This window comes from Danio rerio, chromosome 19, assembly GCF_052040795.2.
Source record: "Danio rerio strain M-AB ecotype USA chromosome 19, GRCz13ab, whole genome shotgun sequence".
NCBI classification, from domain to species: domain Eukaryota; kingdom Metazoa; phylum Chordata; class Actinopteri; order Cypriniformes; family Danionidae; genus Danio; species Danio rerio.
The window spans coordinates 33,885,846-33,913,438 of record NC_141039.2 but is presented as its reverse complement, the minus strand read 5'-3'; the positions used below and the strand labels follow the sequence as shown (position 1 = coordinate 33,913,438).

The 27,593-nt window shown below is 35.9% G+C and overlaps 1 protein-coding gene across 6 annotated transcripts; it reads left to right on the top strand.

The window, feature by feature from the left end:
- Window positions 1-3,667: 3,667 nt before the first annotated feature.
- Window positions 3,668-26,274, top strand: si:dkeyp-120h9.1. Of its 6 annotated transcripts, none has more exons than XR_015516059.1 (10): window positions 3,668-3,729; window positions 6,126-6,700; window positions 11,268-11,393; window positions 11,968-12,112; window positions 13,606-13,729; window positions 16,333-16,436; window positions 16,530-16,626; window positions 16,735-16,884; window positions 18,953-19,446; window positions 20,645-22,929. XR_015516059.1 is itself a non-coding variant. In NM_001100022.2 (10 exons), exons 2-10 carry the CDS (start codon window positions 6,265-6,267, stop codon window positions 23,382-23,384), a joined length of 1,464 nt encoding a protein of 487 aa, NP_001093492.1. In that variant the 5' UTR covers window positions 3,668-3,729; window positions 6,126-6,264; the 3' UTR covers window positions 23,385-26,274. The 6 variants fall into 6 exon arrangements, 3 of the variants coding, with proteins under 3 accessions (NP_001093492.1, NP_001430850.1, XP_087150863.1); NM_001100022.2 differs by lacking the exon at window positions 20,645-22,929 and adding an exon at window positions 23,287-26,274 and having other exon boundaries at window positions 18,953-19,136; NM_001443921.1 differs by lacking the exons at window positions 3,668-3,729; window positions 20,645-22,929 and adding exons at window positions 3,732-3,798; window positions 23,287-26,274 and having other exon boundaries at window positions 18,953-19,136.
- Window positions 26,275-27,593: the final 1,319 nt, after the last annotated feature.

The following is a 27,593-nucleotide window of genomic DNA, read 5'->3' as shown; positions in this document are numbered from 1 at the left end:
AAATGATTTGACTTAACGGGCAGCTGAGTGAGCAGAAGCACAAATTAGATTAGTAAATTAGCTGTGAATTTAAAAGAAATTATAACCATGTAAATACAGAACAGGGGCGGCACGATGGATTAGTGGTTAGCACTGTTGCCTGAAAGCAAGAAGGTTGCTGGTTCGAGTTGCAACGTCTTTTTATGATAAAATGACCTCAACCACATGCTAATTTCAGTGTGACAATTTTTACAGAACGTTTATGTCATTTATTTAGCTTACACTAACAGTAGCAGTCTTAGTGTGGGGGAAACCGGAGCAACCGGAGGAAACAAAACAGGGAGAACATGCAAACTCTGCACAGAAATGACAACTGGCCTAGTCAGGACATAAACCAGCAACCTTCTTGCTGTGCCTATACCCATGTCTGTGGCATGACTGTGCACTCTACAAAATGCTTGGCTAATACAACCCAATTTTGGGTGTAATATGGAATAAACCAACTGCTGGGTTAATTTATTCATTTTCTTTTCAGCTTAGTCTCTTTATGAATCTGGGGTCGCCACAGCGGAATGAACCACCATCTTATCCAGCATATGTTTTTACACAGCAGATGCCCTTCCAGCAGCAACACTTCACTGGGAAACATCCATACACATTCATTTACAACGGAGAATTTAGCTCACCCAATTCACCTATAGCGCATGTGTTTTGACTGTGGTGGAAATCGGAGCACTGGAGGAAGCCCATGCCAACACAAGGAGAACATGCAAGCTTTACACAGAAATGACAATTGACCCTGTCAAGGCTTAAACCAGTGATCTTTTTGCTGTGAGGCAATTATGCTACACACTGCGCCACCTTGATGCCTATTGCTATGTTAATTTTTTTAAATTATATTGATAGGGCCAATTTTAACCCAATGTTTGGGTTGGTCCATATTTTAAATGACCCAGCATTTGTTAGAGTGTGACCACATATAATTATACCACGTCTGCGGAGGAAACTGGAGCACCTGGGAAATTAACCCATGAAAACACAAGGAGAACATGCAAATTCCACACAGAATTGTCACCTGGCCCAGCCGGGACTCGAACTAGCGGCCTTTTTGCTGTGAGGCCACCATGCAAATAAGCCACCATGCCACTACACTTTCATTAATTAATTCATTCATTCATTCATTCATTCATTCATTCATTCATTCATTCATTCATTTTCTTTTCAGCTTAGTACCTTTAATAAGGGGTCGCCACAGCAGAATGAACCGTCAACTTTTCCAGCAGATGTTTTACGCAGCGGATGCCCTTTCAGCTGCAACTGCAACTGGGAAACATCCATACACACTCATACACTACGGACAATTTAGCTTACCCAATTCACCTATAGCGCATGCCTTTGCATTTGTGGGGGAAACCAGTGCACCCCGGGGAAAACCACACTATCAATAACAACAATTTAAATGTTACTCTGAACACCTGTCTTTAAGAAAAAAAATACTTTAAATTACTTTTTTATATAAAGTTTTATCATACTTTTATAGAATGAAACAAATGTTAACATTTACTCACACCCATGCCAATAAATCCAGTAAAAAGAGGAGAAGAGAGACATTTTCTGAAAATTTATTGACTAACATTGGGTCCTAAACTGACCAGTCCAGGTTGACTGAGATTTTGCAACTATATGACTACATTCACACTGCAGGCAAATGCGCTTTATGGCAAATGTAATTTACATAACTTTAGATAACTAAAAATCAGTGTGTAGGGGGAGTAATAATACAGCTGTTTTGCGAAACGGAATAGTTCTAACTACTGATGAAGCTTAATATTTGTTTTCACAGTATAAAATGTGTGTAGTTTTGGTGAAATAAAATAACTAATCGATCAAATGTGCATCATATCAGTGTAAATAGATGCGAATTAGTCAGAAAAACGTAAATTGTTCCAGCTTTCTACATATCATACAGATATCGTATTTATCTAGATATGATATAGCCAGGCACATCTTCTGTAAAAGTTAAATCACAGTGAGTTAATGCATCTAGATATTATTTTATAGCTTCTAATATTACATGCTATGTCAGTTAGCACCGAATTATAACTCGACTTTATTCTTATGAAAATAACTATGGTGGGAAGAACACATTTGAACCTTTTTTTGTACCAGTCATGTAGATGATCAGTAAAAGCCTTTTTATGTTTATTGAGATCTTATTTTCATTTATTCAACTACAGCAATAGCTGGATTCCTTTATCCTTATCCTGTAATGTTCTACTACTTTTGTGAGGCATATATGGAATTTCTGCTCAAGTATGAATGAAACAGGCATTACACGCATTTAAAGTGCTACAATGCCCACATCAGCCTATTTTGAGGAAAACTAAAAAAAATTCTCCCTCTAAAGACACTCATTCATTCATTCATTTTCTTGTCGGCTTAGTCCCTTTTATTAATCCGGGGTCGCCACAGCGGAATGAACCGCCAACTTTTCCAGCAAGTTTTTACACAGCGGATGCCCTTCCAGCCGCAACCCATCTCTGGGAAATATCCACACACACACTCATACACTACGGACAATTTAGTCTACCCAATTCACCTGTTCCACGTCTTTGGACTGTGGGGGAAACCGGAGCACCCGGAGGAAACCCACGCGAACGCAGGGAGAACATGCAAACTCCACACAGAAACACCAACTGAGCCGAGGTTTGAACCAGCGACCCAGCGACCCAGCGACCTTCTTGCTGTGAGGCAACAGCACTACCTACTGCGCCACTGCCTTGCCCCCCTCTAAAGACATTTAAAGTAAAATTATTTTTAGCATATAGATCTTTATTTATTTATTGTACTATTTTTGATACAATGTTATTATATTAAAAATGATAACCTATTAAATATGAATATTTTCCCAAAGATGGGTTGCGGCTGGAAGGGCATCCGCTGCGTAAAAACTTGCTGGATAAGTTGGCGGTTCATTTCGCTGTGGTGACCCCGGATTAATAATGGACTAACCCAACAAGAAAATGAATTAATGAATGAATATGAATATTTTGCAAGGTATTGAATTTAGAAATTCCAGTATCTTGACAAAACTACACTTTAGTTAATCACTCTGTCCAAATGAACATGTTTGTAGCTTTGTATCACATTGGATTACAACTTACACAACAAAATAAATCATATTTTCAGATTTAAAAACAAACCCTTTGTTTACTATTAAACCATTTATAATCCTATTATTAAGATTAGAGTAGATCACCTTTTGAAAATGGGGGTATTTTAGCAGGGTGAATTAGAGAACCTTTTTTGGATGTGGTGGGAGAGGTCCACAGGGTCCCTTTCGACCCTGGCCATGCCCCTGCGTTGAACATGTTTAAAACAACTCTGTGAACAGTTATGCACGAATAAATGAATAAACAGATCTTAAAAAACTCATATTTAAACATATATGTATGTTGTAAAATTAGGCATGATGTTTTCTCACACTTATCATTCATTGATTAATATTTGCCCCCACACACACACTGACGTGCAATCACTTCTATCGTTACCTCACCAAACAGAAACTTTCCACTTGCTGGTGGTCACCAGCAGCACCATTCGTGGATGAAGCTGGAGGAGGAGGATGGCCTAATGTAAGGGGAAGGCTTTGTAGTACTACTTGTAGGAGGATGTCACGAGTCTCCTCCTCTTCCACATCTCCACGTCCGCTGATGCGCGCACATGGCCATCTCTCTTCACTGAGAACAGGTGAGATCTGATGATTAGATGAGCTAAACTTGATCTTTCTATCTCCTGCTCCATCCGCATCAGTTGATGGTAATGTTAGCGATGCGAGAGAACGGCAGCAGAGCAGTTTGTGAGACGGCTAGTTCTCCAACTAGCTAACAGCTGTGGATGGAGTCAGATGTTTTCTTCTCTTTTATCCTATTGCGGCGAGCTTAGTCTTAGTTCTGAAGCCAAGAGAAATTGAATAAGGTTGAAATTGTATGTTTTTTGGGAGATGGTGAGAGTAGTTAGCAGTGTGAGACTTAACCTGAATAACGTGTGGGTAACTTCCTCTTGCGGTAAACAACGTTGGAGACGGATATAACTTGTATCCTTCGTTGACAAAGAAAAGAGTTTTATCGACTTAACGCGGTTTGAGGAGTAGTAAATAAAGATTATTTTGTAATGTTCGCTCTTTTGTTTGTTTGTTCACATACACTGAAGCAAGGGTTTTTGTGTTGGCGCGAATCGAGCATTTAAACCCGGGAATGTAACATTATTGCACAATGTATGATCGCGCGCGGAAGTTTAAAATGTAAAATATATATGAAAAGTAAAGCAATAGAAAAGAATTAGGTTTAAGTGTTCAGTTTTTGTTGTTGTTTTTATGTTTTTTTTTTCAAGTAACAATAAGTTACATTGTCTTCCGGGTTTTTTAAGCTCCATAAATGTCTGTTTGTCTGAGTTTCAGTAGTTGTGTATTTTGAGGTGTAAATCATGGTGTAAATGCACCACACAGGTTGTAGTATTCCTGTATGAATGCAGAATAGCATTCGTTGAAGATGCTGCATAATAAATTGCAGTTTATTTTGCTCAATTCTTAGAATTTCTTATCTATTATTATTATTATTAAATGATATTTATTTATTTGTCAGTGACTTACATTTGTGCAATAAGTTAGGCGTATGCAATGAAATGTATTTTTATAGTTAAAAATGGCTTCACACTTTAAAACTTATTTCAATAGCCCCTTCTAAACATCATGTTGTTTAGGTGGAGAAAATAATGGTTGGATGCAGTTAACATTTTGCTGTTTACATGGTCATAATGTGGCCATATTCAGATGTGGCAAGACACAGACTGTTGGAACAAAAACTGAAGGTTTAGACTTTGTTTTTAAGTTAAAAACTTAAATGGCATATGTTTAATAAGCTTCTAAAACAAAAACCTAATTTTTAAACTTACCTATCCAGTAGATCATCACCTTTAAAATTATAAGGTTTTATCTAGCTTTTTTGTCAAAATTGAGTTATTGACATATTTTAATAAATGACAACTTATTTACATTATGGGATGTTTTTTTTTAATAAGTTGTTTACATTTTAGGACTTTTTTTATTAAAAAAAAACACACACACACACACACACAAAAAACAAATGTTACACACATACTGTTTGCTATAGAATGCAAAAACTTTTAAGCTTAATATCTCAAAATCATTCAGAATGCAGATACAACCTTATAATTCCAAGGTGACGATATGAAAAAAAAACACAAAAGCAACCCAGTAGCAACGAAATGGATTTTCCTTATTCATGTAAATTTGGTCAAGTTATACAGCAGAGCTTGAAAAGAATCAAGGTGTGTTTGTCACTTTTCTATCACTCATTACATGATCATTTTTATTTCAAAGTGGCTATGAGGTCTTGAACTGGTCAAGTAAGTCAACTTTCAGGGTGTGAACATTTGGATTGATTGAAACCAACTCAGCTGCAATTGCTTTGTTTTTTTTTGGGTTAATTTGAATAATTGTAAGTGTTGCTATGCAAACTCTGATGAGCACCAGACAAGCAAAACCAAATGCAGATTTTTGGTGACTTTTAAGGTGTGATCTGAAAGTGTATGAGGACAAAATGTATTATTTTTAATTAATTAATTTTTTAATTAATTTATTTATTTATTGGCCAAAACTACAAGTGGGAACACACCTTTAGAATGCATTATATAAATGTCTTGGGGAAAAAATATCTCAGTCATAATTTTTATGAGCTAATTCTTTCATTTCTGGTGTATACCAATTACATGGGATATAGGGTATCTGGTATATAACATAACCATGCCATTTTAGATGTACATAAACCAATGTAGATTTAGTGTCAAAAAAGTGACACCAGTCCCTGTGTTTTATCTCCAAAAGCAGTTGTTGATGACCACACCCAACAAGTGTTGCCTAGTTTTTTATCATGGTTCCCTACTGATCTCACTACAGTTGCTCTGTGACATTCTGGGCATCAGGTGTGCGGCTCAATTAAAAAAACTTGTTCTCCAAGAGGGCTTGTTAACATTGATGATTGAGGCAAAAGGTTTTTGTGTTGTCAGCAAAACCCTACAGTACCTGTATTTATTAACAATCCATGACTTTTTTTTACCTCTTTTAGATTGGACGTGGAAAGAAAAACAACATGAGACCAAGCTGAAACTCCATACTTGATGTGAAGTGACCCTCAGGTGGTTAATGTTCCTCCATCACAATCCTGATTCTTAATTTTTGGAGAGTAAAGTCCATTCAAGTTCATCATGGGGGACAGCGGCTCCACCAGCTCCATGCGTCTCAAGCAAGAGATCTCGCTACTGCATGGCGTTTGTCTCATTGTTGGAAACATGATTGGTTCGGGCATTTTCGTTTCCCCGATTGGTGTCCTTGAAAAAACTGGATCTTATGGTTTGTCACTAGTTGTTTGGGCAATCGGAGGAATCTTCTCTGTTTTTGGTGCTCTGTGCTACGCCGAGCTCGGCACTACCATTCGCAAGTCAGGAGCCAGTTATGCCTACATTCTAGAGACCTTTGGCGGTTTCTTGGCCTTTATTCGTCTGTGGACTTCACTGATGATTGTGGAACCGGCCTGCCAGGCAGTCATTGCTCTTACCTTTGCTAATTATTTGGTGAAACCGTTCTTCCCTACTTGCCCGGCACCATATGATGCGGTACGGCTCATTGCAGCTCTCATTATTGGTAAGTGCTTTTCCACTCATTCATGCATGTAGAGATTGCTTTGATAAAAACACATGTAACAGCACTTTAAGCAGTGTAAATAGTGGCACAATAAAGGCAACTTTCCCTGGGATTCACTATGTTTACTGTTCACACAGTTTAGTGTGTGTAAGATTACTCTGCATTGAGTGCTTCATGTCAATGGGCATGGTGCTGATGTGGATATTTTTTTTTTAGATCCTTGCAGTTTCAGTATTTGAATTAAATTTTAAATACATTATATATACTAAATATATATTCTAAATATATTTACTAATTATATAACTAATTATACTAATTATATAAGGCTGCACAATATATCGTTTCAGCATAAATTTCGCAATGTGATCTTTTGCAATTAGTGGTGTAACGGATCACAAATCTCACGGTTCAGATGTTTTAGTCACGGATGGGTCCGTTTTTCAGATCAGCCAAAAAGGGGAGAAGGTAAATGTCGTTTGCTTTCCATTTATTACAAAATCAGTACTGCAAGACACTTTTTGTTTTAACAAACAGAACTTAAAACCTTTAATTTGATCAAAAATAAAATGAAGAAATAATCAGCTGAATTAAAATAAATTGTAAAATATTCAGTACTGTAAAAAATTCAATCTTACTACTACCACTGTTGCTAATGACACTAAATGTAGAAATCTAACATTATAATTTGTACAACCCATATTTATTTTTAGTCTCATTTTCAATAAATGATTCAGTTATTCACTCATAAAAGGTCATGTTTCATTGATAGATGTATCATTTTTGATTAATTATTCAGTGGCATATTTTTAAAAGATGGTCATTGCCACCTATTAGTTAAACAAAGTAATTGCTAGAGAATAAAACGCTAGCTCTAAAGTGACGTTGGTGAAGTAGCAACAGTTCCTGCTGTACTGATGTCAGCAGCAGATATGTTCCTAATACAAAAAGGTTTTTAGACTCTCGTGTTTGGTTTTCTTGTTTATATACATGATTATGCTGTAAAACTGTTGTATAAACGCAACATCACACTAAAAAAGTGTGATATGACTATCTATCATCACTGGTGGGACAGAAAAGCAGTTGCACACCAGAAGCGTTGCACAGCGCCATGCATTTTAGAATTCTAAACATGGGTTTCTATCAGGCTACGCACACTGCCGCCGCAATGCCCAGCCACGACTCAGGACACTGTTCATATTTCTGCCGCGCCACAGAGCGCCATCTGATAAGTTTCTTTAGAAATACCATGCAAATGGTGTGTGATACTTTCACCTGTGCGCGCCGTGTCGTGGCACTAAGCGCAGCATCCGGTGTGTGAAGCCCTTAAGGCACTCGGCCTTTGGCACACCTCCCACTAGTATATCACAGAATAACAAAATATTACAATGGAATCTTTTCCCAATAACGTTCAGCCCCAACTTCGTGTTATGTTTAAAACTCGTACTATTAACATTTTTAATCTTTTAAAATAAAATTTAAGTCAATCAGTTGACATTTTAATGACTTTATTTTTAATGAAGTTTTAAAATGTTAGACACTTTACTTGCATTTATTTTACTTTATTATTAAAAAATAGAATGCCTTGTTGAAAACATTACTTGGCTACTACTAATCTATTGCTAAATGGACTAAAACCAAGAAAAGTTTAACAAAAAAGCACATAAACTAACACCTACAGTAAAGTTAATGAAAAAAATGTATAAAATAATTATAAAATCTAATAAAAATGATTCTAAATAGTAATAAATAGCACTGAAATAACACTGTTCTAAATCCTTGGAGAGTTTGCATACTTTAAAACTTTTAAATATCTTTAGGTAACCCAGGATGCTCAAGGTTCATGCTTTCTCCACAAAGTTATTTTATTAAAATCCTTTTATTAGTTCATTTTTTAAAAGCAAATTTGTGTGTGCTTTAGTTTACGTTGCATTTTATTCATTTTAAAATACTTTTTCTGCAAAAATTTTTTTGTAAACTACCTCTGTGTAGCATTACACAATCTAGCAGATGAGCCTCAACACGAGGGTGAACAAATGATGTCATGGTTTTATTTGGTTAGCATACTTGCTCGCACTTTTTTGTGAACGTGTACTTTGCCCATGTATTTTGTCTAAACGGAGTGAGTAACGTCTCAATAAACCTTGAAGCATGTGCTTTCTGTTAGTTCAGCTGTTAGTTTCACTACGACTGCCAGGCTGCTCTCTCCATCCATGTAAGTGTTGGTTGGCATTATTCAGCCGTGTTTTATTTATGTCAACCAAATACTTTTCCTGTGGACTTCAGTTTGCAATCCTGCCAAGACTTCCACAAGACCTTTATAAAGACTATGGTGATGTTGATGTGCAGTTTGATGGAGTTCAGGGAGTTCTTGGGTATTTGTCAGATTACTGTGGCAAAGTCCACACTCACTGAATTACTGGACAAACAGAATCACAAATCTACAAATCCTATATAACAGTTTAATTCTAAAGGGTGTATTTTCTGGTCTTTTGAGACGGATAGCACTTTATTTGTCCTTGGTCTCTGTGCGACGTCTTCAGAATGAGTTGACATTTGGGTTGAGATTAAATCAGGTACAGAAATACCTCAATTAATCTCCTGGGTATCGTAGTGCTGGGATGTCCAGTCGGGATGGCATTTGCAGTACTGTAGAAACAACACCTCAGAGCCAGAGTCTATTATCGAGGAGTGAATTACTGTCAGGCTTAGTTCGTTGGTGAAATTAGATGCCAGAAAAGCCCACTGCAGTATCAAGTGAGTGGAGGAACTTGAATTACCAGTCAGTAAAACAGGAGTTGAGTTAAGAAATTACTCTCACAGAGCCTATTTAAAGGATTAGTTCACCCAATATGAAAATTATGTTATTATTTGCTAACTTTCATGTCTTATCAATCCTCTGAGACCTTCGTTTAACTTCATAACACAAATTAGGATATTTTAGATGAAATCCTGGAGCTCTCTCATCCTCCATTGACTGCAACAGCAACAGTTCAGAGATATTCAAAGTCCAGAAAAGGAAATAAATCTGTCAAAACATTTAAAGTGAATTCTGTGCATTAAAAAAAAGACTTTGTTCACTCAGGTCAGGGTGTGCGTTTACTATAGGCAGTACAGTGTATTGCCATTAGAGACAGCAGTGCAACATGCAAGCATCGTATTGCCCTTAAATGCACATGATCTAGGTGAGCAAAATGCACACAAACGCCTTCATTAAAATTTATATAATTACTGTTGAACCACTGAAGTCACATGGACAGATTTAACAAAGCTTTTAGTACCTTTTCTGAACTTACATGGAGGAGCTCTCTGATATCATCTAAAATATCCAAATGTGTGTTCTGAAGAAAAACAAAAGTCCTTGTGTTTTAAAAATGAACGCTTCAGGGGTTTGGAATGATATGGAATAATACTTTCTGAGTGAACTAACCCTTTAATAGCCTTGGATAACCGGTTGGTGAACCAAAATACTGGAAGAGGATCTTCTGATAAATTTAGAAAATTTGATAATTATCCTGTAATAGGCTTGGGCGCTAATACAGTAATATGGTATACCTTGGGATCTAAAAATAGCAACGATATTAGTTTCAATACCGTTAAACCATCATAAAAAACATGTACTTTTATAGAAGACAAAAATAAAATATTAAATGTAGTTTATATGATGCCTATAAATGCGTATGAGGGGTTGTAATCACGGGACAGCGTGGCGGAGAAAGACAGACGTGGGGAAAGCTGGCGAGACATGCACCAAGTGACTTGGTCTTTAAAAAGAACACAACTTCTGCAGTTTGGCAGTATTTCGGGTTTCGACCGAACGAGAACGGAGAGCTGGTAAATACTGATGAGGCAATTTGCAAATTGTGCTACAAAAAGGTGACCACAGGAGATGGAAATACCTTGAACTGAAGGTTGCATATATACGGTATTCAGTTTATGAATGTTTTATGCACAAGCCAACAGTTTGGTAATGCTTTCTGAGCCTTATGTCGTAATTTTTTTTTTTTTTTATGAATGTTAATACCATATACTGAGGTAAAATAGGGAGGTGGTTTGATAGTATCAAAATTTGGATACCGCCCAAGCCTATCCTGTAATTATGAAGCATTTAACTAATACCTAAATTGTCAGGAAAATCCAGTTGCAATCAGCAGTTTAAAATAGTTGAAACCAGCAGTTTTAAAATCAAAAATGCATTGTCAAAAATATTCTGTTTGGATTGAAGCTAATAATTAATAGTGTATGAATGGATCTACAATGAAATCATTAATATGGTTCTGGTTTGTTGTATGTATGCCTACAGTTCTTTAAGACTCTATCAGTTGCAGTGTTTACCTTTTATTTGTTAAAAAGCTATGCCTAGATGTATTCCATGGGCATATTTCAGGATGGCAACTCCAATATTTATTGGTATCAATATTTATTGGTATATATTGTAAAATACAAAGCCAGAAACATTTTAAATCACTACAATAAAGATCCAGTCATATACTCTGAAGTATGTTGCTAACAGTGACCAGCTAATGTATACTGTCTATCTTGACATGTCTGCATTTGTTTTTTTTTGCAGGTCTTCTGACTATAGTGAACTGCATGAAGGTGAAATGGGGGGCCATTCTTCAGGTCATCTCTACTGTAGCTAAAGTCCTGGCTCTCATAGTCATTATCATCGCTGGAATGGTTGTCCTAGCCCAAGGTGTGTATTTACTGACACACACACACACATACAGTAGTTTACTTGTATACTTATTCATGTTCTTATTTTTCTATTTGTGTCAGCACTATGTTTGCACTTTGTGCTTTGTTTGTACTTTTTGTACTCTCTGTACTGGAAACTACTTTACTCTTGGCAATAAAGCTCTTTCTAATAGTCTGAATACTGTTCATTACTTATAACAACATATTGAATTAAGCAAATGTGATACTAAACCTTAAGCAGGTCGCACACCAGAAGCGCCGCTCGGTGCTGCGACACGGCGCGCACATGACAGTTTAAAGCAGGGGTCTCAAACTCGCGTATGTATTTTATATTTATTTTTAAATATAAAATACATATAATAATATTTATTTATTTATTTATTTATTTATTTTTTAATAATACCTTGAAATAGTTTTTTTTTATTTTAGATGTATTTTTAACAGCATTACTATTTGTGCATTTTTAAAATATAATAAATACAACCCTGATAAACCGTAGTGCTACACATTTATATTTTATTAAGTCATTTGCCATTTGTTTCTCATGTTTTTTACAACAATTTGCATTTCAGGAGAAACAAACAACTTTAGGGATTCATTTGAGAATTCTAAACTGGATCCAGGCAACATGTCTTTGGCTCTGTATGCCGCTCTTTACTCTTACTCAGGCTGGGATACCCTGAACTTCATCACAGAGGAGATTAAGAACCCAGAGAGGTACAAACATCCATGACATTTTGCTTGATATGATAATAATCTGTTAATAATCATTTAAGTTAATAAGAACCAAATATAATTGAATTGTTTACTACACTCACTTCTTAGATGCAAATATAATTCATTAAACCATCACAGGGTTGCTCTGGAAAATGTAAACTTTGTAGCTCTTTGCTCGTTTTAAAGGAATAGTTCAACCAAAAAAAAAAGCTTACCTGCCCTCAAGCTCTTCTAAACCTGTTTAAGCTTCTTTCTTCTTTTAAATGCAATAGAAGATAATTTTGAAGAATGCTGTTAACCAGTTGTCATTGACTTCCATACCTTTTCCCTACTGTACATTCTTCAAAATTGATTCTACTTTGTTCAACTTCATAATAACAATGAAAACTCATGATGGTTTGGAATCAGTTAAGTAAATTGTGAGTAACTGTTTTTTTAATAAAACAAACTATGTCTTTTTAAAGAGTTAAACCCAAAAACAAAACTTGTTCTATTATTGACTAATCCTCTTGTCAGTCCATTCCCCTGGAACCTTCATTCATCTTCAGGAAACAAATGAAGGCGTTTTAGATTAAGTCCGGGGGCTCTCTTGTCATATGCAGTAATGGTCCCCTACCACCAGACCGCAGTATGGTACTGATCTGTGGATCAATTGGTACCGGGCCGCACAAGAAATCGTTTATTATTTTCTTTTTTTTTTTTATCCGAGTCTGAACAATCTTTTATTTTGAAAAATCTATATATATATATATTTTTTTTTTTAGAAAAATGACCGTATTCTCTACATAACATCTCGGTCACTTGAGCGCACAAATTAAACCCACAAGCTAGCAAAATAAGTAAGAATCAGTTGTCTTTGGAAAGTTTCTTTGTGAAGGGGAAAAGGACCGGTGAACTACCAAGGATTTTCATAAATAAAACTTTCATAAATTTTCATAAATAAAACTTTTTCATAAAAATTTTCATAAATAAAACTTGTATCAGATTTACAGTAATGCTTTGTCGGGTGATGGTTGCCTAGCAATCTACGTTTACCCTAAACCCCCCACCTGTCACACCACCCAAGCATTGACCTGTTCACGGTGATAAAAAGACCACTGATATACAACCAGGGATGGTCAAAGTCCAGAAAAGGAACCAAAACATTGTCAAAACAGTCCACATGACTTATAATGACTTATATAATGACTTATAACTTAGTAATGTGAACCTACAAGAACACTTTTGTGTGTGGGGGAAAAATTTTTTTTTAAAATGACTTTGTTCACCAGTGTCTACAAGCAATACACTTGTGTGTTGTGTTTCAGACCTTAAATGTTTGAGGCAGGGCCCACACACAAATAAAATTTGTGTTTGCAAACCTGTTTGAAAACGGTAATTTGCAATCCCTTGAGATATAGAAATCATTTGAGCTTGATTGACTAATGACTATACAACAATTTCATTGAATCAAAATAAAGTATTCACATTAAATCTCTTTTTCTCTTTTACAGAAATTTGCCGTTGTCAATAGCAATCTCCATGCCCATTGTCACAATAATCTACATCCTAACTAACGTGGCTTATTATGCAGTGCTGGATATGAATACTTTGTTACAGAGTGAAGCCGTGGCTGTGGTGAGTAAAACTTGGCTTGAAGCTAATCTTTTATCATCGCATCCCAATAACTCTAGCTACTGTATAGCCAAACTCAATTTTTTTTAACCACATGATCCTGTATGCCTCGTGCAAGTTAATTGTCTGCGTCTGTTCAGTTTATTTGCTCCAGATTTGATCATGTTTTCATCTCCTGTTACTCTGATCTAGTTAAGCAGAGCAGCTTGAGGCAGGTCCTCTCTCTAGAGATGCTCCATGACATTAGTCCAGAGCCACAGACGCTCTGCTGCCTGCAATTAGGCTAGTTTGCTGCTTTGGAAAGAGTTTTTATGGCTATAATGTCCCATAAACCATGTTTACTGTTTTTGATGCACTGTTTTGTTGCTGATTTGAGGCAGCTGTAAATTACTCCAAAGAATTGTTGTTTTTTCTGTAAGAATCTTAACAGCAGTTCAGCAAATACTAAGCATTTGGAACAGGACTGCAGCTGCATGAAATATGGAGAAGATGCAAGTAAAATTGTGCTACTCGTATTATTACTGCAGTTATTAAATTGCAAATACGGTCACAAGCAATCCACAATCAGCTGTTTTGACTGTCTCAAAACCCCTCTGTTCCTCTTACATGCAGTTTCATAGGAACTCCATATCTGCATGTGCTTTAAATGTGGGTCGATTACAAAGCTTTGGGGGAAAAACATGCATCAAACTTGTTAAAAAGAAGCACTTTTTAAATCGGCTGTCAAAAGAAAAGCACCCTGCATTTTTCCACTGAAATAATAATAATTGTACCAATTGTACTTTTTATTGTACCAATAAAATTATAATTGTAAAAGATTGATGGTTTTTGAAAATGAAGCATTTAAGTTGTTTTAAAAAAAATATATGCTGGATAAGTTAACGGTTCATTCCGCTGTGGCAACCTTAGATTAATAAAGGGATTAAGCTGCAAAGAAAACGAATAATTTATTATTATTATTATTATTTATAACCATATTCATTCTTAAATATTCTGTATACTGTGAAATTTTGCAGTAGTATGTATGGTATTTATAATAAACTTTTAAAGTAATAATATGGGTGAAATAGTCTTTATTAGTAGTAGTAGTAGTAGTAGTATTGTTATTTTGTCATTCCTGATATATTATTACACAATTATTTTCTTGTCAAATATGCACCAATAAATGCAATTTTATGTGGCATCAAACAGTTATAGACCTGATAAAACAGACACTAGTAAAACATTATAAATTAAACCTTGAAAAAGTGAATTTAAATTTTACTGAGTTTATATTACGATGTTGATGCCTTTTAGAATGTATACATTTAATGTCAGATTTATTATATTTTTTTACATCAGGGTAGGGCTGGTTGATATGGCAAAAATGCAATCAAGATAATTATTTTCCATATTGAATTATACGATATATATTTCAATATCAGTTGTTAATGCTTCTAGATTTAAAAAAAATTCCCTACAATGATTGAAGCCACAGAATTAGAGGGTGTATTTAATGGCATGACATATTTTCGACAGATACATCTCTTGGTACGTCTCTATCATCAACACGCTATTAGATTCCCATTGTTGCACATTTCTGCAGTGTGATGGGCTCTTAGATCAATATAGAGTAAAAATAGTTCAAAGCTTATCATTGTTATTGACATAAATTTTATCTCGATTCAATATATCGTTTATCAGTCCAGCTCTAATCAGGCATGCCTAAACTTTTTCTTATGAAGGGTCAAAATCCAAACATCACTGAGAGCTGTGGGCCGAAGATATAGCAAACTCTATTACATTACATATATAATCCCATTTATTACACAATGGAGTTGAATGCCAAATACATAACAAAGTTGTACATAATATTCAGTTTGTGGCACAGAGTGATCGCTTGACAGCCGCGCGCGAAGTATGAACAGCACTTAGCAGTGAAAATGAAACCGAAAGCGTGCACATCATTTAAATCATCATATTGCATTTTAGAGTGATGATTACGACAAGCGTTTGATATGTTTTTTCTTTCATAGCGAACACACAGTTGTGCATAAAAATAAATGTTTAGTGTCAGTATAACTACTTTAGCCTATATAATGTTGATTTTACCAGTGAATAAAATGGTCTAATAATGTTGTCAATGACAGTTTTTAAGCATAGGCCTATATCTCAAATATAATTCAACATCAGAATTATTACAGTATATGTAGAATAGAATTATTTATAGAAACCAGTTGACCTACACATAATATTATTATTGTTGATTTACCATATGTTTGAGAAAAAAACGATAATAATTTTAGCCAGAATCGTGCAGCTCTAGCCGACACTGACAGCTGCGTCAAACCTAATATCAGACATGCCCTCCATCAAGTGTTGACGCTTGAGCCCTGTGTGAATGCACGGTTAAAGGCACTCTCGACAATGCTCCCCATCATTCTCCTCCTCTTCTCAGATGGAATGGGGGGGCCATATCAAAGAATACTATGGGCCAACTTTGGCCTGCGGGTCTTATTTTGTACATCTCTGATTTAGATGAATGAATTTAGATAAACTTAGTAGAGAAAATCATCCATTTATTGGCTGTAATATCAATTAAATAGCATCTTTTCTTTTGTGTTCAGACGTTTGCTGATTATGTGCTGGGATATGCAAGCTGGCTCATCCCGCTGTCGGTGGCCATTTCCTGTTATGGAGGTTTAAACTCATCTATCATCGCTGCCTCCAGGTAAAAAAGGAAAAAGAACATCCTCCCTTGACAGTCTCTCGTTGTTTAATAACTTGATGTCTGATCGCATCAAAAAACTATTTCTGCTTCCAGGTTATTCTTCGTAGGCTCTCGTGAGGGCCATTTACCCAACGTTCTCTGCATGATACACGTCAAGCGCTACACTCCAATCCCAGCCCTGCTGTTCAATGTGAGCAAACAGGCTCTGACTTGTCTATACTATGTTGAAAATCCAGATTCTGCACTAAACAGATGGGATGTTTTACAATCTGTTTTTCCCCCTCCTCTTCTCTTATAGGGTGGCATGTCGCTCATATACCTTTGTGTAAGAGATGTGTTTCAGCTGATTAATTACTTCAGCTTTAACTACTGGCTCTTCATTGGCCTTTCCATAGGGAGTCAGATTTACCTGCGTTTTAAAGCACCTGACATGCCTCGTCCTATAAAGGTAAGTCTGGTTCAGAAGCTAGAGAGCTACAATAATATCTACTATTTAGTGGCCTTTATCATCCACCATGTGCCCTACAAAGTGGCAGATTTTTTTTGTAATACTTAATGCACTACCTTTCTGAACTGCAAAAAAAAATTTTTTTTTTCATGTCACAATTTAAACCAATTAAGTTAACTTAATTGTTTTACAAATTTAAGTAAATTAAACACAAAACAATTAAGTTGTCCAAAAATAACTTTAAGCATTGTGTTGTTTCAACTCCATTTTAAATAAGCTGAAAATGCACCAAAGTAGCATTTTTGTGTAAAGTAGAAACTCAACTGTCAGGTTCTGTTACTTAAAAGCCCTTCCTTATTTCATAGGATATAATAACCTGTAAGCTATTAAAGGTACACCTACTATAAGTACAGCTTTAAATGGTAGTCGAAAATGCCTTCAGTCAGATTGATTTTGTTATGTATCCCACAAAAGACAGCGGTTAAAAACAACATTTTTAACCCTCTTGTGAATTTTAATTCTTTTTCCAATATTTCCAATATATATATATATATATGTTTTTTTTTTTTTTTTTTTTAATGACTACAGAACAAACTACTGTCATCCCATGACTTGCCTAGTTAACCTAGTAAAGCCTCTTAAATTGCACTTTTAAGCTGAATAATATTCCCTTTTAAAACAGCAACTCAATGCATTTAGGCATGTAGACATGGTCAAGACAATCTGCTGCAGTTCAAACCGAGCATTAAAAAGAGGAAGAATGGTGATTTAAGTGACTTTGAATGAGGCATAGTTGTTGGTGCCAGATGGGCTGATCTGAGTATTTCAGAATCTGCTGATCCACTGGGATTTTCATGCACAACCTCCTTTAGGGTTTACAGAGAAGAGTCCAAAAAAAAAAAAAAGAGAGAAGAAATCCAGTAAGCGGTTTAAATGCCAGAAGTCAGAGGAGAATTGCCAAACTGGTTTGAGCTGATAGAAAGGTAACAGTTGCGCAACCACTCGTTACAACTGAGGTCTGCAGAAGAGCTGAACACACAACACGTCCAAACTAGAGGCGGATGGGCTACAGCAGCAGAAGATCACACCGGGTGCCACTCCGGTCAGCTAAGAACAGGTAACGGAGGCGATAATTCGTACAGGCTCACCAAAACTGGACAATGGAAGATTGGAGAAATGTTGCCTGGTCTAATGAATCTCGATTTCTGCTGCAACATTTGGATGGTACATTTAGAATTTGGCATCAACAACATGAAAGCATGGATCCATCCTGCCTTGTTTCAACGGTTCAGGCTGGTGGTTTAATGTGTGGGGGATATTTTCTTGGTATGCTTTGGGCCCATTAGTACCAATTGACCAATCGTGTCAACACCACAGCCTAGCCGAGTATTGTTGCTGACCATGTCCATCCCTTTATGACCTCAGTGTACCCATCATCTGATGGCTACTTCCAGTAGGATAATGTGCCATGTCATAAAGCGAATCATCTCAGACTGGTTTCCTGAACATGACAATGAGTTCACTGGCACCTTTGGGATGTGGTTGAACAAGAGATTTGCAACATGCATGTGCAGCTGACAAATCTGCAGCAACTGCGTGATGCTATCATGTCAATATGTGGACCAAAAAAAATCTCTGAGGAATATTTCCATTACCTTGTTGAATGGAATTGTCTATGCCATGAAGGATTAAGGCAGTTTTAAAGGCAAAAGGGAGTAGGTACACCTAAAAAAGTGGCCAGTGGGTGTAGGTATTCTTTTTCAAAATGCATGGCTTGTACCCAAACACATGCTTCTTTCATAATGCATTCATTCATTCATTCAAAAGTATTTGTGAAAATACCTGCAAGAATGACACAGGACATGGCACAATACTAGAGAAATGAGCACCAGTACAAGTGATCACAAGAGATGCACTTGAATGCATGCTAATACAAGGCTTAACTTGATAAGACCTAATGTCATAAATCTCACACTTACAACCCAGCTGACAGTTTTATTAGTTCTTATCACCCTTGTTTATGATCTGCTAAACTGACTGTCTTTTGTGTGTGTCTGTTTCCATGCAGCTGAGTCTGTTCTTCCCCATAGTGTACTGTCTGTGCAGTGTGTTTCTGGTGGTTGTGCCACTCTACAGTGACACCATCAACTCTCTAGTGGGAATCGCCGTCGCTCTCTCTGGGGCACCGGTCTATTATATATGTGTGCATCTCCCACCCAGCTCGAGACCTGCCTTTTTGGGACAGATGCTTGGTAAGTGAGCACACACAAACACACTTACAGTATAAACCTCTCATTTCTCTTGTCTTATTTGTATTTTTGTCTCCGGCAACACCTGCACTCCTCTGATGTCTGCTGCAGGCTGTAGGAAGCATTTATTATATTGACACATTCTCATATGTGCTACACCCAGGCTTTTTATTGCCTTCTAGGGGTTTTAGTTGTGCATAAATGCGGTAATGTTTAATGAATTTGAGACCAACTGACTGTATAATGATCTATATGTAGGGCAAATTGCTTCACTGTGAACTTCACCTCTAGTATTTCAAGAGTTCCCTCTTACGCCTGTTTCACACCGCAAGCGTCAGCGGCGCGTGAGCAGAGCGTGAGCAGCGCGTATGTCGAGCAGTAGCAGCACGCAGGCGTTTGCCTTTCACACCAGCTGCGTCTGCAGCGAGCAGCTCTTCGGCAGCTGCTGCACAGATCAACCTATCTCTGTCTATTATATCTAGTTATCCATGTCTCTCTATATACAAATACACTTTTTAAACTTTTCATCTGCACCAAGGCCCCCCCTATGCTGTTTCTTTAACCTGCAAATGTTTATTTTACACATTTTATAGATCAAATAGTACTGTATGCTGAGAAGTGTCTACAGTCATAGGACAATCGCCTGTGATATCATGTCATTTGTTTTTTGATTATCAGGTTGCTGTAGACCTAGTTATAATAATATTTATACTATATAGTTATAATGATATTTATACATGATCAAACTAGTATTACTTTCTCCGCTTCAGTGCTGTCCAGCGGCAGAATAACAGCTCGTTAATTCATGCTCGTGCAGATGATGAGACGGACAAAAGTAACCAATGCATGCCATTCTTTTACTTATTTTCGTGTTGTCAGATTCACAGAGCAAACAGCTCCCGGTAGGAATAACTCGAGTGAACATAAAACAAAAAGCCGATTAAAACTTTCTTCCTCTGCTCAGCTGCACAGAACACAGCGAGCTCACATCATCCAGCATGCGTGTCGAACTACACTACCCACAATACACTTCGCTATGGACTACAAATCCCGTAAATATTCCAATTCCCCTCTCCTACAACACTAGTGTGCAACTTAAGCAAAAATGATAGTAAAATAGTTTTACATTTGGTTTTGTAGTTCGGGCCTAAATAAATGTTTGTTGCCGTTTTTAATCGTTTTAAGTTCATTTGAATGACTATATATAAACCATTTGACATTATTAACGCATTTATTGGGTAAAATTGCTAGTTTTTACTGTCATTCAATGTGTTTTGGTCATTCTCAATGCACTGTCACTTTAATTGAGCGTGAGCAGCGCGTCAAAAATAGACCCAGCGCCGAAACTATCGCTGCACTGCTGCTTCGGCGATGCTCACGCCTCGCTCTGACGCGCTGCTGCTGCGTGCGGTATGAAAGCTCTAATCTGTTAACATGGACGCCAAAAACACACGCGCTGCTCACGCTCTGCTCACGCACCGCTGACGCTTGCGGTGTGAAACAGGCGTTAGATATGCTTGGCATTTATAGCAGGTTTGGCATGCTGTCCCGGGAGAGAACCCTGAGCTCGGAGATATTTGAGCCCAGGGCTCCCACCCGGTCTAGAAGCATATCAGGGGATCCGAGATCTGGTAGGTCTCGATCGCTCCCCCTTTAGAAGGAAAGAAAAAGGAGGAGATGGGGTGGACGGGGGGATTCTTCTAAAAAGCAATAAGGAGAAAGTGATCCATTTATATTAAGCTAGGATCATTCTGATTGGATTATTACTGATTATGGATGAGTGGCCAGCAGTGCACAATCATCACGTGCTCCTCTTGAAATTAGTTTGTGAAACTTCACTTCTTTATTTGATACTGATGATTTTAAAGTAGGCTTCAATAAATCTGGAGTGCATTACAGGGAAAATATAAGATGTCACTTATGGTTGGTGTTGAGGTTATTAGATGAGATTCCAGTTGTAAGCAATTTGTCTTTTCACACCAAACTCGAGATAAGACATTAATAAAAAATCTCAGCCAATCAGAGGCAAGTGTGGGTGGGCTTTGTCAATAAGCGTGCTGCATTTACAAGAAAAAATGAATGCATTATCCAACTCATAAATATGAAATTATTAAAATAAATAAAATAAATGTTGTTAATTATAGTGCATGTTGAGTTCAGAGCTTTAACGTTCATGTTAAATGTTCTTTAAAAGGGATAGTTTACCCACAAAAAATTCTGACATTTACTCACCCTCAAGTGTTTCCTGTTGTTTTTTTCTGTTTAACACAAAAGAAGATACTTTTAAGAATGTTGGAAACTGTTAGCCATTGATATCCATAGTATTTAGTTTTTTACTATGGATGTCAGTGGTTACAAGTTACTTTTTTTTTTTGCATTCAACAGGAAAGAAAACCCCATCATAATCAATTTAACTTAATTTCAAGATCCATTATTTACATTTAAAATAAATTGTCACTTAAAAGGTTGTCTGAAAGTACTCATTGAACATTAAACAAAGCTCAAAATCTGTACCTGAGTTTATCTTCATCATCACTTTGTAAGCTTAGATATCTTAAGATAACTTATCTTTGTTAACCTTCAAAAATACCTTTTAAAAGTGTGTTGTGGCGTGTTACTTTGCGGTGTTTTATTCACTTGTACTGTGTAAATTAATAATGTGTTTTAATAGACTAATTTAGAATAATATACATTTTGAACTAAGCAAGTAAACAATCATCTAAGTAACACATTGGGAGAATACATAACTTGGGTAAATTCTTACAACAACTACTTGCTTACCCCCAGGGTCGTTGATATTTAGCTGCACCATGTTGGTGTTTCGGAACATCTATTTTTTACAAGGTGGGTCATAGCCCAATGCTCAACCCAACCAGAACATACACACATACACTACGGACAATTTAGCTTACCCAATTCACCTTTAGTGCATTTCTTTGGACTTGTTGGGGAATGCGGAGAACCTGGAGGAAACAAGGGGGGAACATGCAAACTCCACACAGAAATGGCAACTGACCCAGCTGAGACTGGAACCAGCGACCTTCTAGCTGTGAGGTGACAGCGCTACCCACTGTGCCACCCTATAACAAATACTACCAGTAAATAATAGTATTGTCAGGAAATTTAAAACCAAGCATCACTAGCAAACAATTAGTGCAGGAGTGTCGAACTCAGTTAGTGTAGTCACACTACACTTTTCATCCCATAGACTTCCATTCATATGCATGCGAATGCGACAGACCGGAAACTGCATTGCATAGTTTAAGCTTGGTGAACTCTGACCTGGAAAATTGCATCACGTGACTGCGTGAGACATATAGAAGTTCAAACCATGAACTCTCTAAACAGAAATTTAAAATATAGACCAATCGCTTGCTTTTTTGATATCTAATCAACTTGTTTAATCCTGCCCCTGACCTCAGCGCCATACAACAGAATTCCGCATGTTCAAACTAGTGTGGCGGCATTACCTGTGGGTTTCAAACCAGCCTGAAGGACTCAATTAGTTAGTTTGATCAGGTGTGTTTAATTAGGGTTAAAGCTAAACTGTGCAGAGCTGCAGCCCTTCAGTAACCTTACAAACTCTTACACTACAATAAGAGTTTGACACTTCTCCGGTCTGTTTACTTATGTAGTTAAGTAGTTACAGTGAATAATTAGGTTTGTGATTTATCAAATTACAGTTGTATTTATTTTTATTATTAAACAATGTATTGTATATTAATTTGTATAATATTTTGTCATGTTTTATAAAAATGTGTGTGAAGTAGTGTTCCGTCATTTTTAAAATCGTTTCAAAAAAAAAAAAAAAAAAAAGCCATATTGCACTTTTACTGTTTTGATGCTTTAAAAAATAAAACAAAACATTTCCCGTGGAGTTTGTTTTCATAACTCATCAAATCAACTGTGCTATTTTAGTTATGAATTATGTACAAAATGGAAAACTGTTACCAATTGTTTTTAGAATGTTTGGTGGTTTGAATTGGAACTTCTATATCAAAAAGCTTGTTATTTAATAATAAAAAAAAAAACACTCAGGCCTTATGTTGAATAGTAATGATCAACAACAACCTGTTTTGTCTTTTCTTACTCTTGCACCCAGATTTAACTAATATTCTGCACGATTTTCACTTTTTTCCTCCTTTTTTTCCAGATACGTTTTCATTGCAAACACAGAAGCTTTGTTACTGCTGTGTAGCAGAACCTGGTTTGGACCTGGACAATCCGCCTGAGGATCACAAAAAAGAATAAACACCAGCTCTAAAGTAAGCTAAACCAGGGATTTAGCCGGATTAGCCAGCCTTTTCGTGAGAATAAGCCAAAACGCAAGCTGGAAAAGCACGTCTGCACCTTCCAGGCTGAGCGTGCAGGGAATGGAGCAATGGATGCAGACGGAGATTAGGTTTGAAGTATTCAACCGAGTAAACAACTGATTACACAAACACACACCAACACAAACACACTGTGCCTCTGATTCTTTGGACCTGCGACTGTGTTTTCAGGCCAGTGTATTGGAGCATTCAGTTTAAACCTGTTGTGAATGTGACGGTTATGTGGTGTTTTCTCAGTCAAAGAGTTCTATGTAATAATAGTTTAATAATAATAGTCCTATTTTAGCTTCTTGTGTTTATCAGTCTTGCGTATATGAAATTACTTACTTGAGATGGTCAACTTTTGTTAGGTCTGCTAGCAGAAACGTGTAGATAAGTCGTTGAAGATGCCTTTGCTGGATAATGAATTGTGTTTACTGAGATGAAGGATTGTTGCTTTAGTACTCCAAACTTGATAGCCATATCTTTTTCTTCATTTTTTAACACCTGTTTTGGGAAATGACTTGCTACAGCTATTGGAGATTTCCTGGTACCATCAAGCAATAAAAAAAGTGTTTTTTTTTTTTTTTTAATTTAGCAGAGGTCGGTTTTAGAACTAGCCTTCATTTTTGGTGTGTTATATACAGTTTTTCGGTTCTCATTTAAATTCCGTTATATGGTGGGCGTTTTTTTCCCTTGCCCCAAAAATAACATGTACTGGTTATTGCATTGATTCATTGATATGCACTGTCAATATGTGCAGGTACTACATTAGAAATGTGTGAAGTTTACAGCACAAGGCCAGTAATGGTGTAAAACAGCAGCTTTTGGGTTTACAGGAGTGGGCGAAGAGTTACTTAATCCCAAAATGAAGATTCTGTTAGTATTATTTACTCACGTAAAGGGTTGTTTTAGCCCCTTAAAGGGATAGTTCACCCAAAAGTAAAAAAAATTCTGCCATTTACTGACCCTTGACTTGTTCTGAAGCAGTTTGAGTAGTTTTTTTTAAAGTATTATTTGTTCTCTTGAACACAAAAGAAGTTGGAAATCTGTAAACATTAATATCCATAGTACCCTGTAAAAATCCTGAGTTCCACACAATTTGTGTTCTGTTTTTACATTTAGTTTTTACAAATTGAAGTGAATTAAATTTAAAACCATTAGGTTGTCTCTCCAAAAAAAGTCAAGAATTGGGTTGTTTCAGCTTAATTATATAAGGAGTTTTTGTTTTTGAGTGTCAGAAAAAATATGGAAGTCAATGGTTACAGGTTTCCAACATTTTTCAAAATATCTTCTTTTGTGTTTTTAATCTTTATTTGTTCATTTCGCTTCTAGTGGCTAAAACCACATGAGTTTGTTTAAATAATTATATTATTTTTGAATTTTGGGTGAACTACCCTTTACGTCAACTGTTTGTCAACTTACCTTGACAAACTACATATAATATGTATGTATCATGTATCATTTTCACAAGTGTGAACTCAACAAGTACCATGAAAGACCTATAAGACTTTTGTTCATCTTCAGAACACAAATGAAAATGTTGATCAATATCTGATAGATCCATAGAAAGTCCAAAACATTTGTATATGGGATAAAACAATCAGTTTAGATGACTCTAAGTGGTTTAATCCAAGTCTTCCAACAAGATAGAACTGCTTTATAGGATCCACAGAATTTATTTAGGCTTTTATCCACATACAAACTCTGATAATCAAAGCTCAATCATATAAGCCCAGTCACTGTTTTTACCTAATCAAATCAGCCACATGACATGCAAGAAGATTCTTATTGGTTATAACAAATCAAGCATTATTGAGATCCTGTGACATGTGTATGTTGTACACATCATTAGCTGATCAATATGTGGAAAAAAAACTCAAAATGAAACTAGTCTGTATTTTAAAAGTGATTGTGTCCCTTTATTTAGATAAATTGGATTAAATTGTTCAATTCATGTGGATTTATCTTGATCTCTTTATGAACATTTTATGCTTCAGGAATTTGGGTGAATAGACTTAAAATGTAAGGACAATATTTATTTTTTAGTATGTTCTTTCAAAGATAAATGAAGGTCCTATGGGTTTGGAACACCATGAACGTTAATAAATGACAACAGAATTTTCATTTTTGGATGAACTAACCTTTTTTTATATTTGTTCATCAATTTTCATCACCATCAAAATGATCTATTTCTTCATTTTTCCACTTTGTTTGATTGTTGACATGCACAGATATCACTTTAATGCTGACAGAGTAGACATTTTCCAGGATTTCTCCAGAGTTCTGTTCCTCATCCGATGGGCTCATTAAATAATGCACCAAAGAATTGGTCTAGAAAAGCCAGCAATTATGAAGCCTATGCTAATGGTTGTAGCTTTAATGTGTCTTAAAACTACGAAAGAACGTACATCTCACAGTTTTATCTTTCATCTGCCCAATACTGTCACCAAAATCATGTTTTAATCCATCCAGTGTAAATCTTGCCCTTATGTTGTTAATTTCTTAATATTTTGACCAAAAAACTCAACTTGTTGTGATGAATGTGATGAATATTCCATCCGTAGTGTCATATATGGTTAATGTATGTGCCTTATAATAATTGTGATGCATATGGCCAGATGATCAATACTTGGTACAAAACAATCAAATTTTTTGTATGTAATCTTCTGGGTGTCATAAATATGTGCTTTGTTGAATGTTCTTCCACTGCATTCCTTTGTTTTGTATGTTCATGTGAGGCTTTGTGTTCCTTTTATTGGTTTCTTTTATTTATTCCTTGGATGCGGAGTAGTACTCTTAATAAATGATGATAAAAATCCTTTGGTCAATTTCTTTGTTACATTGTTTTGTATCTCTAATGAAGGCTTATTAGGATTACGGGTTTAATCTAATCTTTTGGGTGTAATCGTGCAGTATGTTTGTGCTACATGCATAAAATGACCGCTCATGTTGCTAGTTTTCTGAGTGATTAGCTACTCTTAGAATTGGTAATGGAATTGAAAACTATCACTTATAATTATGTAAAAACCTCCAGAACACTTCAGTAGATGATAAGAGCCTGACGACCATTTAGGACTGTAATGCTGACTTTCGAACTTAAAAATATAAAGTGATGATGGATTACAAATGACCACCAGAGGGCATTATAAGACTACAATGATAACTTTAGCATCATGCTAGCAGAAGAAATAAATGGGTACAAATGCGGTTTTGGATTGGTGAGCTTTACATTAAATGGCTGCTCGTCCTCTTAGCGTCCTTATTAGCGTAGCGTGGCATAATTCAACAGGTGAGGTGATTGAAATAGCCTATAGTTTATGCTGTTCACATATATGTCTGGTTTTATATGTCTGAAGTATTTTTTAAGCTAGTTTCTTTAAACAACAGCAAATATACAATTTAAACATGACATCCAAAAAATACAAATATAATAACATTAAATAAACAAAAATATAAATTACGTATTGAGTAAATAAAAAGACAATAGAAACTTTACAATGATAATATGATTTAACCTACCCAATTGACAGCAAGTTTACTATTCAATTAACTTCAACTCCTGTGCAACTATAATTGTGTCTTGACATTTCTTTCCATTAATATTCTAGAGCGAGTCTATATTTAAATGAAAACCTATAGTATAAACCTTTAAACAAGGTTAAGAGTTATTCAATCTACATTTAAGAATATGAAATTTACCAAATTCACTATAAATTCCACAGATAAATTGTTTGGGTCAAAATAAAATAGAACATCCTTGGGGGTCAAATTACATCTAAAACTTTTTTTATAGAAATCTTATATATATATATATATATATATATATATATATATATATATATATATATATATATATATATATATATATATATATATATATATATAAGCTTTGAAACATTACATTAAGTCAAACAAATTCAGATATAAACTATATCCAGGAACAATACAGGATTGCAAAAACACAACCAGAAATGATAACGAAGCAAAAACAAAACAGGTGGTAAAAATTTTGGTATACAATTCGCAAATTTCGGTTTAGAGAAATTAACAACATACTTGAATGTCCTTTTCGTGTGTGAAAAGTCACTAACATCATTCCAAAATTTAAGAGTGACATCACAGTTACAGAAAAGATGAGATAAGTGTT